The sequence below is a fragment of the Acanthochromis polyacanthus genome, chromosome 19 (genome assembly GCF_021347895.1).
Source record: "Acanthochromis polyacanthus isolate Apoly-LR-REF ecotype Palm Island chromosome 19, KAUST_Apoly_ChrSc, whole genome shotgun sequence".
NCBI classification, from domain to species: domain Eukaryota; kingdom Metazoa; phylum Chordata; class Actinopteri; family Pomacentridae; genus Acanthochromis; species Acanthochromis polyacanthus.
The window spans coordinates 8346156-8359528 of record NC_067131.1 but is presented as its reverse complement, the minus strand read 5'-3'; the positions used below and the strand labels follow the sequence as shown (position 1 = coordinate 8359528).

General features: G+C 39.6%; 3 protein-coding genes across 4 annotated transcripts; 2 read left to right on the top strand and 1 right to left on the bottom strand.

The window, feature by feature from the left end:
- Positions 1 to 14: 14 nt before the first annotated feature.
- anapc16 (anaphase promoting complex subunit 16) lies at positions 15 to 3691 on the top strand. Of its 2 annotated transcripts, none has more exons than XM_022190985.2 (4): positions 15 to 164; positions 480 to 633; positions 2838 to 2912; positions 3007 to 3691. In XM_022190985.2, the coding sequence occupies exons 2-4, from the start codon at positions 492 to 494 to the stop codon at positions 3114 to 3116; spliced, it is 327 nt and encodes a 108-aa protein (XP_022046677.1). In that variant the 5' UTR covers positions 15 to 164; positions 480 to 491; the 3' UTR covers positions 3117 to 3691. The 2 variants fall into 2 exon arrangements, with proteins under 2 accessions (XP_022046677.1, XP_022046678.1); XM_022190986.2 differs by having other exon boundaries at positions 26 to 164; positions 485 to 633.
- A 1362-nt stretch (positions 3692 to 5053) lies between these two features.
- ddit4 (DNA-damage-inducible transcript 4) lies at positions 5054 to 6909 on the top strand. Its single transcript, XM_022190984.2, has 3 exons — positions 5054 to 5219; positions 5446 to 5676; positions 5770 to 6909. Exons 2-3 carry the CDS (start codon positions 5493 to 5495, stop codon positions 6264 to 6266), a joined length of 681 nt encoding a protein of 226 aa, XP_022046676.1. The 5' UTR covers positions 5054 to 5219; positions 5446 to 5492; the 3' UTR covers positions 6267 to 6909.
- Positions 6910 to 7644: 735 nt separating this feature from the next.
- Positions 7645 to 13142, bottom strand: dnajb12b (DnaJ heat shock protein family (Hsp40) member B12b). The gene is made up of 9 exons (XM_022190980.2): positions 12568 to 13142; positions 11085 to 11262; positions 10861 to 11006; positions 10594 to 10767; positions 10414 to 10484; positions 9600 to 9709; positions 8926 to 9098; positions 8695 to 8836; positions 7645 to 8568 (listed from the first exon to the last, which is right to left on the bottom strand). The coding sequence occupies exons 1-8, from the start codon at positions 12698 to 12700 to the stop codon at positions 8715 to 8717; spliced, it is 1107 nt and encodes a 368-aa protein (XP_022046672.1). The 5' UTR covers positions 12701 to 13142; the 3' UTR covers positions 7645 to 8568; positions 8695 to 8714.
- Positions 13143 to 13373: the final 231 nt, after the last annotated feature.

Sequence of the window (13373 nt, the reverse complement as noted above, 5' to 3'; positions counted from 1 at the left end):
CGACAAACGAGGCATCCAGATGAATGTGAGATCTACGCTTAGAATGGCGTGGCTTCAAACGTAATACGCTATTCGTTGTCGTAAACTGGTGCTAAGAAAGCTAAACAACAACAGAGTCAACTGCGTGGATATAAAGTCGTTGTAGTTTTACTGGGACACCGACGGTAAGCCGTACTGTTTAATAAAAAAAGGCACTTTTGTATTTTGTTATATATATATTAACATTACTGGCAGACAGTTGTCGTCTGCATTGATGTCAACACGACAGTTAGCTTCTTTGCTAGCCAGCTAGTAGAGCAGTTGATGGCTTGCTATCAGAGTATCTTGAAATATAAAAACCTACTGACGTAGCATTTGTTCGCTGGTTTTTAGCTGAAGTTTACTACCTTCTTGACTCATTAACCGTGCTTCACTCGTGTTTAACATATTACAACAGGTATAATGACAGTTGTTGTGTTTGTGTGTGTATGTTTTTGAAGTTTAGTAAGGCAATGGCAGCGTCTTCTTCGTCCTCTTCTGCGGGAGGAGTTAGCGGCAGCTCGGTGACTGGTTCTGGGTTCAGTGCTTCAGAGCTCATTCCCCCGAGGAAAGTCCTGTATACGTATCCTAAAGGTGCAGGTGAAATGATGGAAGGTAAGAGGAAAAACACAGCTGAAAGCACTTGTTTGTAATTATCTCTGAGCTCCCTGGAAGTCAGGTAATTAGGAAACGTATCGTGGGAGTATTTATCAACACAATGTACGTTACTTTTCATCATTCATTCAGTCATAACCACTGAAAAAGCAATGGAACAAATACATTGTGCCTCTAAAATGCATAATAAAGACCTCTTAATATATTTTCCAAGTTGTTTAAACCAACAAAAGTGGCAGACGTTGTTATTTATAACAAGACATCAGTGTTTGCATTGCACTTTCCATAATATCAGATCCAGCTATCATCTTTACTTTTTATTAAGAAACAAACACAGCTAGTTAAGGTCTCCCCTGAAAAACCTGTGGCTATAAAAGTGACATATTTAGATATTAATTTCAACATGAAAATAATCCCTTCCTGAAATGAAATGGCTCAGCTCTAACAAAACTGCTGCATCAGTCCCTGCCTCTCATCATTGCCATTCATATTTCCTTCTGCAGTTCCCTGCTGCATCGCCTCGTCTTTAAATGTCAGGAATTTTTTATTTATACCAAGGCATCAGTGTTTGCATTGCACATTACATAAGATATAGTCAGGCTACCATCTTTATTTTTATTAAGGAACAAACAAAACTAGTTAAAGTCTCCCCTGAAAAACCTGTGGATATCAAAGTGACATTTAGATGTTATTTTCCCCATGAAAATAATCCCTTCCTGAAAGGAAATGGCTCAGATCTAATTCAACCATTGTGTCAGTCACGGCCTCTTTTTCTACACACCGAACCCCCTTTGCTGGAGCTCCAGCACACCAGCTCACCTACATCTGTGCTCAAACACGACAGTACGTAATAGCAAGATGTGATTTTGGAATAGTTTGGCCATACATGTTTGAACTGTAAACTAATCGATAAGAAACATATTGATACTGAAGGTCCCACCCTGGAAATTGACAGGGTTGATTCCTTAGATTTTTTACATATGAAACCCTGCAGGTTTGAATCTGTGTTTGTGAGATGGTCCTCGATATGCTGCAGTTCCAAGGTAGAAATGTTCAGCTATGCCTATTTTGCTCATGATATTCCTTCTACCATCTAAAATCATCATATGGACACATGAACAAGGAAAAATAAATAGGGTTGTCAGCAGAGGGGTCTTTAAATATCTTTGTTATTGTGCAACAGATATAGCATTTCTCCTTTCCACTTTTAAGGAAGCCGAAAATGTCTACAGAACAGTTTGCATGTTTTCAACTGACTTGACAGACTTTTTTTAGCTTGTGTGTCATAAAACACGTTCGGTCTCTCATCAGCACAAAAGTCTCACTTGTAAAAACTCTGACTAAATGAGTTACCTGAAGCTACATGAAGCTTGCGTCTTCTCTCATTTGCTTCCCACTATTCCCATAATGCAGTAAAATATCTATTTTGAACAAGTATCTGACATTAGCAAGTCTTTCTTATCACAAAATGTCTGTCGCAGCTGAAGCCAGTTTGGAAAAAAATGTCTAATTGCAATTTTTCTGACAGAATATGATTTTATTTGAGATAATTGTTGAAAGTTAAAAATCAGTCAATTACCCACTGTGTTATAGATTTGAATCATGTGTTGGAACGTTGCCACATGAAATTTTATCACAAACCGGACTGTCACACAAGAACAGCTTGAAGTTTTAATTAGACGTGCTGCTTAACACATATCCTAATTTGCAACCTCTGTAATTTGCTAATTGCATTGTTTTAAATTGCGATTTTGATTTGAAACTGATTGTTTAGCTCTAGTTCTTAGCCAGCAGCCTTCAGCTCTTCAAACCTCTCTACATTGGATTTATTTATGACGTTTATTTTTTATTTGGCGTCAGTCCAGCTCCAAATACATGGATTAAAGTGGTTAGGTTGGTTTTGGTATAAAAGCACATACTTCAGTGCTGCACAATGTTAGAAACAGCAAACACAGTGATGAATAGGAGGAGTGTAGTGCTCCTGAAGGTCTTAAGCTGTTCCCTTTTCTTGTTTTTGTGCAATTAGTACTTAAAATATTTCAAAACTCTTAATGTCCCATTTACATATTGCTTAGAAACTGAAATTATTTTCCACATGTGGCATGAAAGCTCTATTCTGACCTTTTCTATTGCCCTGGCATGTGTCTTTTAAAGAAATAAAAATAAAATATTTAACTTCTCCTTAATTTTCTTTTTCTTTTTAGATGGCTCTGATAGATTTTTATGCGAGTCTGTGTTCAGCTACCAGGTTGCCTCAACACTGAAACAGGTTAAACACGGTAAGTCAGCGGCTGCATATGCAAAATGTGTTTGCTTTGGTGGGTCCCATGATATCCGGTACATTAATGAATAACCTATTGCGTGTTCTTTCAGATCAACAAGTGTCTCGAATGGAGAAACTTGCCAGCCTGGTGGAGGAGCTGGAAGCAGACGAGTGGCGGTACAAACCCATCGAACAGCTACTGGGATTTACACCGTCTTAAATGTAGAAAATCGGATGCCTTTGGTTATTAAATCGGCCAAATAGAATGAAAACAGAAGAAGATGTTTTATTTCAGTTCATAGATGATGTTCCCTCTTCTGGAGATGATAATATATCTTAAGAGTGAGATGTTACCTGAAGATATTGAATGTGAGATGTATTATTTTGCCACTTTTACTATTGTATGTTTGCTTGTTTAAAAAAAAAAAAAAAAAAAACTTGTCATATTAGACCCAGCACACTAAATCCGCCCTTGTCAACAGAAATGTTCTTGTATATTAAAAAACTGCACAATTTAACATTTTGTAACAGATCATTAACAGATTTTCCATCTGCTTTAGGGTGTTAAAAGCGATTCTGTCAGTTCAATCTGCTATTACCCTGGATGTAAAGGCAAATAATATCTTTGGTAATAAATCCATTGAAGTGAAGCATTGTGTTTCCACATGGATGCACTGTGCTCATAAATCTGAATCTCTGCTTCCTCACCAGTCTCTCCTTTCTCTGTCGGCCTCCACCGCTGCTCGCTGGAGCAAAACAAAGAGAGCTTGTAAATAAAGTCGTACTTGGACATTCTTTGCTTTCGTTGCCATTTGTTTTGCTTGACGGTGCAGTTTGTCCCTCTCCACTTCACCGAGTTAAGTTTTATTTTTAGAGACATTTGAATAAGTTCTCTTATAAAAGTGTTTTTGCTACTTGACTGAGCTCAAGTCTGAAGGATTGTTTCTCCTCTTGTGTGGTCAGAGAGGAAGCATGCTGATCTGTGTTCTCAAACAAATGAAGGGTGGGAACGAACAGAATGTACAGTTCTTGGTGTAGATGTTTAAGGATGGCTGTGGAGTTTATCAGACAGTCCCCGAGACGAAGCTTACATTTCCTTTTCCAAGAGGTCAATAGTTAGTTTTGGGACACACTTTCTAAGAATCCCTTTGGCAAGTTGTTACCTGTGGTGTTTTTCTGTTTTTAACATAAGCCACTGAAGAATTTGATAGTAAGCCCGCAGTCTTTGTACACAGTTTTTTTTCCTCCTGCTATCTGATGATGACTCTTAATTTATAACATCCCCCCTCAGAACATACTGTCCCTACACGTGTTTATGTCTTTCAGTTCCTCCCCAACAAAGTACAGTCTAGCCCACGCCTACTCACATTTAGCAGCACAGCGTATATCTGGCTGCTTTCCAGACTTTTTTCTTCTTTTTTTTGTGGGGGAAACTGTGGTTTATGTTCAGTGTGGCCTAGAGAGAAACATTGCAGCAACATTTTTAGCTTTTATTTTTGAATTCCAACTGCTCAAAGAAATCTGCTCTTTTAATCCTCCTGCAATGTTAGTTTTATGTCTTGCTTTTTATTACATGCTAGAGAATTGCTTGCATTTCTCTGCTTTTTTTAATTGTTATGCTGGGAAATATAAGAAGAGGTGTCACATCTTTACAGCTGTAAACCTTTTATAATGAATGTTTTACCATGTACCCGGTGTTCTATTATGCAGCCAACTGTGTTCTGTTTGCATCTCTGTGTGGCAGATAAAAAATTCTGATGTAATGCTTCAGCAAAAACAGGTGACGTAATGTTCACTGCAACACTGAACAAGCAGAGCCTGGCCCTGCATGCACTTTATTCCACGCTGATAAAACTGTAAATGCAGGTACAGCAGAGAAATCTAACAATGCCTCTGTGGGATATTAAACAAAGAAAACACAATATGATCCTTTGCAAGCCCACACATGTCCCTGTGCATTTCCACAGCACTGGCTTTTGCTGTTCATCAACCAAACCCCCTCAATTTCTCCTCCTCCTCCTCCTCCTCCTCCTCCTCCTGTTTGTCTTTCTTTCTTTGCTGGCAGGTTACCAGGCAAGACACAGCTCGGGTGGCGTGCCTCTCTTTTTGATTGGCCGGCTGCACTGCCGTGGGCGTGGCTTCGGGGCTCATATAAAAACATTGTTGCAGGACAGACTGCAGAGCTTGGCAGCTGGTGCGAAGCAAAGCAGGAAGGCAGAGGGTAGAAGTTTCCAGGCAGTTGTTTTTTTGCAGACAATAACCTTTCAGAAACTCATCTGCAGCAGCGACAACAAACCCGAACTGCATCTTTTTCAAATAAGCTGTAAGTACTGTGTTGTAATTTTCCAGCTTTGCTTGCTTTATTGGTCATTTTGACAATAAAAGAGCTGTAAATGAAAGATGATCGTGTTGCAAATGTATACTATTATTTTCTTTTTAAATAATTTATGTTTCCTATGCCTGTCACTTGTGTTTTATTGAACTGCTAAACAGGTTTTGAATATCAGATGCTGAGTGCTTATCTGTTGCCTTTGTTTCCTCCCCTGCAGCTGCCCACAGAAGCAGCTGATACTGTTGAATACTGCAAAGGACAGCCATGCCTGATGTCTTTGCACCCACCGAAATTGGCAGCTCACCCCCTTCCCCAGTGGACGGCAGCCCCCGGAGGCTGTCCTGGGGCAAACTGGTCCAAAGACTGACTGATTTCAACACATCTGCCAACAGCAGCAGCATTGAGTCAGTGTCCAACAATGGCAGCAGGAGTGATCTCTCAGACTCAGGTGAGCTGCTCCTGCAAATGTATTTTTTTTTATCCATCATTAGAGGTTTTCTTCTGGATGTATGAGTTCTAACCCTTTATGTCTCTCCTGCAGGGTCAGACCTCTCCAGTGACCTGTGTCCCTTTAATGACGACCTGTTTTATGACCCGATGGAGGAGATGATCCTGAAAGAAGTAGTGGACCTTATAGCACGGAGCCTAAGAGAAGCCAAAGACTCGGACTGCGCCTTGAGATGCACCAAACTGCTCATTCCGGAGAAACTTCTGGAGCACATCGGGCAGGAGCTCCTTCACCTGGCAGCTAGTGAGCCCTGTGGTTTAAGAGGGGCTCTCATTGACCTCTGTGTGGAGCAAGGGGCCGCCTGTGAGAGCATGGGACAGCTATCAGTGGACCCCTACCTGGTTCCCACCTTCCAGCTGACTCTGGTGCTGAGGCTAGAGTCAGGCGGCCTCTGGCCTAAAATCCAAGGACTTTTTAGCAAATCTCCTTCCACCCCAGCAGTGAGACAAGCTATTAAACTAAGCACTGGTTTCCGCGTGATCAAGAAGAAACTGTATTCTTCTGAAGAGCTGCTTATCGAAGAATGTTGAGAAATGCAAGGGACTGCTTTGTGTCCATGAAGTGACAATAAAAGCTCACAGAAGGGCCTTACTAGTATATCTACATGTATACGATGCCTTCTGAAGTGTAAGGATGGACTTTGTCATGATGTAGCCTGTTGTTCCTGATGTAGAGGAGCTGAAGTTTGTGGTACCTGGAGCAGGTGTTGCTTTCATACTTGCTCACCGAGATTCAGATTTTCAAATTACAAATTGTAATCATCATGCTATATATATGACAAATAGGTATTTTGCAAATATTAAAGTGCGTACCTCAGTTTCTATTGAAACCATATGACGGCAGCTAACTATATTGTTATAGTCATCAAACAGCATTGTGTTCTTTCTTTTTTTTATGTACATTACCATGAGTTCAATTGGACACAAACTGATGAACTGTACACCCAGAGAACCATTACAGATCTTTGTGACTGCTTCACTTTTAAAGTAAAGGCCTACCAGTACTTGCATTGTGCAGTATATGTGCAAGCTAAAACTTCAAATGTGGTTTGATTTTGTATTTGTGTAGACCCAGTCCCGCTTTCAACTTTATTTGATATTCAGATACTCATAACATTGCACTGTTTTTGTACTTTCATGATCGCAAATAAATTATTATTTTTTAACAATCTCATTTCTGTTGTCTTATTTGAGATAATGTGTTGTACAAATAACTCACTGTGACCTTACAGAAACCTGGTAAAGCTGGAAAACAGAACCAAAATCTTTGAAACTTTGAGGAAACCTTCGAAATCTAGTGCAGTTTTGTCGACAAAAAGGGGATAAGTGTATTTCATGTTAATCATTGAGGTTGTAGTTGGTGGACTGGTCGGTGTTCTTAATATATCGCCCCAATCATAAATGCTTAATTGCCTGGGAAACAAAACATATTAGCACTGCTATTCACTATGATACACTTCACCTTTTTGTCAGTGTCAACAAAAAGTGAAAATGTAAAAGTAGAATTCATTACAGAGCAGTTGTATTGGGTTGCGGTATATTTTGACTGACAGGAATGAGCCTGAAACTGTCAGCCAGCATTGTGCACAATAATTATGGCAAGTTTTAAAGCTGAAAAAAAAGTGTGAAGTCTGCAAGAAACAGAACCCACAGCTCCAAACCAGAAAGCAGAAGTTCAGCATTCATCAGAAACAGCTGAGAACAGTTATGACGAAACAATGTGACGCTGCGTTTCCTGCCCCGCACATGCTGCACGTCTTCAGCAATGTGAACGTGCAAGCAGCCATGTTTTCCTTTCCCCAGTTCCAGTGAGCCGGCCGGCCGGTACACTACGTACTAAATGTGCTGACTGAGCTTTTGTCTCCCCCTGTGCCTGTACAGCCCCGAACAACGAGTCACATTCAACACGTTTAGGCATCCATATTTATTTTCATCCGGGAGTAAAAACATGGTGGAAAAAGTGAGCAAGAGCTACCGCTTAAATAAATAATACAAAGAATAAACAGCATACTATAAACTTAGAAAGTGTGACAGAAATTGCTTTTCCCAACAGAGGAGATTCATTAGAGACTCCAAAACTAAAACCTTTTAACATCCCACTTTGTGGGTAGGCACATGTCTCGTTCTCTTGGCATTTCATGTGAGGTGAAGTTATACTAGAGAATTCTGTCCTTAATACAACTAAAGGAGGCAGAGTGACAGGGAAGTTTCCTAACTGGTAGCGCACACACAGCAGAAAAAAAAGACAGATCTCAGGTGTTTCAAGTGTCTGGCAAACCCTAGACGGGAGTGAATAATCATCAGAGGTTTCACAATATTCCTGCATAGTTCGAGAATGTGCATTTCAAGTCAAATCAGCTGATCCCCCCCCTCAAATGTTTTTTTCTTTTCCGCTGATCCAACTGCATAAAAATAAGGAGGAAGCATTCAATGTGGTATCTGTTAAATTACTACATAAATGATATCTGTATGACTATATATAAGTTAACTATGCTCTGGTTTCATACTGCATTCGCACAATAAAACAAAGTAAAGTGACCTTTGCCAGCTTCATGGCTCCCAGTTAAAACTGGCAATTGGAGGTTATTTAAACTCACATCTTGTCGGGAAAGACAAGATATACTTAGTGGCTTTTCCATTCAAAACAATATAATATTATATTTGAATTCCACATAATAAAATTCCACAGAAATGGCTTGAACCGGTTTGTGTTGTCAGTTTAGTGAGGAGTGCTGCTGGTTTGTTTGTGTTGCTTGCTGAGTCATCTTCAGCCTCCAGATTGTTGAAGCTTATCTATTTACAGCCTGCAATTTTTTGTGGTGGTTCTGGAAACCTGGAGACAAGAAGAAAAAAACAAAACAGAAAAAGACAGCATTTTTACTTTGTGAAATGCAGCAGAACATCTAGTTAGCCACTAAAAAATTTGTCCTGAAAAATGCCTTCATGCTGGAGAACTTGCTTTTAATCATGACAGCATCCTCATCCGTGTAACGAAGCCGTGATCTCTGACAGCTTGGCGCAGCTTGGTGTTCGAGCCCTCTGTGCTCTTTGGTACAGATCAGTGTCTCCAAAATAGCGAGCTCTGTACAGCATTCCTTCCTCTGCAAGAAAACACACAGACAAGGCATGAAAGATATGCGAGAGGCAATGAAAAAGTCTCCGCAAGAATGTGTTTTCTAGGCAAACATACTTTGTTGCTTCTCCTTCCAACAATTGTTGCGAAGGTTGGAAATATAATCATCCTCCACCGTCTGCTCCAGCTTTTTCAAATTCACACCAGTAAACTCTTTGGAGAACTGCTCCCCCACATAATATGGCACCTTCAGGTTCTCAGTCAGCCTCTTCTGCGAGTAACCTGCTGACCTGCGAGAGGATTGGACAAAGTGTGGGAGAGATATCGTATGACAGAACGCCGCACAAGGATGACAGATCTGGCACCGGCTGGTTGTGCTAAAATGACTCGCGGCTGATAATGATTCACAGACGGGCCAGAAACTAAAAACACAGAAGAACTCAGTGATTATTTACATCTAACTGAGCCAGCGTCAAGATGTTCTTTCTAAATCTCACAAGAAACTAAAGTTCAGCGTGGTACTATGCTGTCTAAAGAGGCAATATCACTGCAAGTATCGTGAAAGAAAATCCATTTTTTGGCTGGTTCTTTGCACTCCAGCTTATGCTACAGTTTAATGAAAATAGAAGAAATAACAATCATGAAATAAACCAGGGTTCAATCCTGCTTAACTGTATGAAATGTGAAGATAATCTGTATTTTAAGTCCCTTGCAATTCTGCAGAACAAGGTTAGTTGTGTTCTTTAATATCCTCCTCTGGCGGACTTTCAGAATGGGGGTCAAACACTCACGGCCTGAAGCTGAGGCTGTAGGAGGGACTGTGGACCATTATCTGACTGAGAGCTGACACAATAACCAGAATGAGGATGGGCATGACCTGCACGAAGAGAGCAAGACCACCCTGCAAAAGAACGCATTAGAAACACATAAACACAAAGAAACCTGTGAAAGACGCTTGAATATTGCAGATTGATAACTAAAGGTTTCCCCCTGCTGGTTAACATATCAAACTACGATATTTGTACAACACAGTCATGGAAGAAATGATTAGACCACTCGTGTATTCTTCAATTTCTTGTTCATTTTAATGCCTTGTACAACTAAAGTTACATTTTGGTGTGCAAAATTAATGATAACAACAAAAACAGCTCATAATAGTTTAATTTCAGAGCTGATATCTAGTCATTTTCCATGGTTTTCATTGTTGTGTTTTCTGTTATTTTGAAAGTGTAAATGATAGAAATAAAATCTAACTTTTTCTGACATATTATAAGAATGTCTCATCTGTAATTTGATGCCTTTTGGAGATTTTACCATCTTTCCTTGGCTTCTTTATGCACATTAATACAAATTTCGATCCCCACTGTATGACATGAAATGGCCTCTTCTATACATTGGGAATACAATTAAGCTTAAGCATGTCAAATAGGAGATAAAGTATTATGGAATCAGCTGCATTTTTTGCTGTGTTCATTATATTCTTCAAGTAATATACCTTTAGTGGTACCAGGCATTAAAATGAACAAGAAATTGAAGAAAACTAGGGTGGTCGAATAATTTTTTCCATGACTGTATACACAGGAGCTTAAATAGTATCAAACTTACATCCCGCTGTCTCTCTCTTCTCTCTCGCCTTTGGTATCGCATCCGTCCATTAGTGTATACATGAGCATTACCTGGATGAATTGGCACATTTAGCACTTGCATGTCATATCAAGTAGCATTAGTAATTAAAATACTGCATCTTATAAGACTGGTAAGAAAATACAAAACAGTGACACTAACTTGATGGGTAACCTCCTCCGAAGAACATATTAAAGAGGTCCTCAGGGGAAATATCTGGCTCAAAGTTTCCGTTGTCCGGGCTGTGTCTCGAAGGATGCCTTCTTTCATCTCCATACTGATCATACTGTTTTCTTTTGTTGTCGTTACTCAGAACAGCATATGCATTACCAATGGCTGTAGGAAATGAACACATATGAAGTCAAATTATCCTTAGGAAAGAATAAAAGACACAATTATAGCCTCTATCTGGATTTTTCTGCAGGTTACCTTTAAATGCCTCTGTAGCACCAGGAGCGTGATTCTTGTCTGGATGGAATTTCAAAGCGAGTTTTCTATAAGATCTTTTGAGTTCATCCTCGGCGGCGTCTTTCTGGACCCCGAGGATTTCATAGAAGTCTTTACATTGTTTTATCCTGTGTAGAAATCGCATGATTAGCATCACATGAAGACTGAAGGTATGCCAACATGCGCACCAGTAAACCCTCACGTACCTTCTGACAGCATCTAGTTGATCTGCCGTGTAGGATTTTGAGGTGTCTGAAGGTTTTTCTTCAGGTGTGGTATCTTCACTAGTGTTCTGTCGCTGCCGAGGCCCCGAGACCCCACTGAAGTCTGAGTCGCCACCTTGTCTGGGTGTGAATCCATTCTTTGCTATTAGGTCCAGCAATACTAATGGGCATAAAATGACAGTGTTGAGCATATTCAGAAATAATCGACAGCAGCTTTGATGACACAGCTGATGATAAACCAGGTAGATCCTGTAGAAAATACTGCTGGCAAAAACCTCATACATACAATATTTGCTGGGCTGATTATTAGACTATTGCAGCATCTTAATGAGGGCCTTTTTGATAGACAGTTGCAGTTAAATCCAACAGTAATATCTAGGCTTTGTTGAAGACTCTGTATGTTTCAGCAGTTTGATTTTTGTGCTTGTCGATTCAAATCTATATTACATAAACAATGGAAGTAAATTTGAATCAAAATCAAAAATGCGTTTGCACCTAACCCATACAACTCAGTGATATTCATTATAACTCAAACGTAATTCTATTTCAGATCAAAAGCCCTAATATAAACTTATATTTCGAAGCTATAGTTATAATCACAAGTTCACCAAATACGGTGATAGAAAATGAGAGCTAACAATAGCATAGCCTTTGATTTAAAAGTGATTTATAAATAAATATTATTATTAAGTGTATGGCACAAACAGTGCATACTTTTTTTGGTGTGTGTGTATATATGTTTTTCTGTACAAAAGATACAAAAAAAGAAGAAAAAAGAAAACAAAGCTTTCTCAAAGCAAATCCGGGGAATCAGTGGCCAATAGTTGGGTTTTCATAGATATTTCTGTAGGACCATAACGTTACCCTAATTTTGTATTTTATATAATTTTTGTGGGGTTCTAATCCTTGATATTTAAATTACTCAGCTAAATTCAAACCATATGTAACATTGTATGGTCTTTTGTCAATATTTGTTTGGTTAATTCATAATGCAAACATTATTTTTCTTCTGGAAAACATTTTAAATTTGCCATATAAAGAAAATAGAGGTAAAATATCTTATTTTTCTGTGTCTTGTGTTTGTGTATTGTTGTATTTTTTGGTCCTTCTGTTGCTAAAATAATAAAACAATTGATGGGGAAACTGTCATCTAGGACTCTCCTGTTCTTGCCCTGTAGTGAACCTACTCTCTAGGCTTCAATTTCATTAGAAAAGTGAATGCTGTCAAATATTTCTAGCATCTCTACAACATCATTTTCTCGTTGAGCAGTTGTGCAGACTATGTCCTATACAGTAAGGTGCAGATTAACAGCAAAACTGAAACAGCTAGCTGCTATGCTATCACAGGCCCTGGCTCCATCCGCTGCTAATCTGGGATGCAGGTGATGCTGAAGGTGATGATGCTGCGCACCTCCCCGGCTTAGTTGTTCCTTCTTTTCCCCTCTGCACGGCCATTTTAACTCACCCTTGGCTTTCTCTGTCGGAAAGAGCCTCTGCGCCTTCTCCAGGAACCTCTGCGCTTTCTCCGGATGGTTAGTACTTAACGCCGCAGTCGCAATGTCAATGCAGCGCTCCGCTTCGTCCCTGTTTACTTCCATTGCAGCAGCAGCGGCGGCGGCTAACTGGTCCAGAAGTAAATAAAGTCGCTTGTTGTTGACGTCACAGAGATGCTGCAAACAGTACTATCAGTCAGATGGTGGTGATATGAATTTATCAGTATGGGACCATCTTTTCTCCTCCTGGTACCCTGGAGACCCAACGTTCAGAAATAGCTTAGCCTTGTGTCCACGACATGAGCACAGCATCGAGTCTCTGTGCCGCCTCATTTTTGCTCTAGATGGCGACAAATCGTCGGTTTTCAAATGTAGGTCATGAAAGTGGACACCCATGGATGTGTTGACCCTTTTCATTTGGGTCCCCTGATTCTTAATTTGCACCTGCGATGTGTAGTTGTTAATTTACTTCAAAACAAGCCCTGTATGCCTAGTTTACCACACAGTCAGTAGTCTTTTCTTTTTTCTTACATTATTTCATAGAAATAAACTGATGAAATCGTTCAAATACAGAGTGAAATTCCCTAAATTAATAATAAATAACGATACATCAATGCAACACTTCTATTTGGATTCATTCGTGTTTACGGAGGAACAGCTGTTCTCTTGTGTTGCTGAGGTAACATTCTGGAAGAACAAAAAAGCTTATGCATTTTATTTGTATTATTTATATCAAACTCATACTGAAGGCACATTTTTACTGGTAACATCAGAGTCA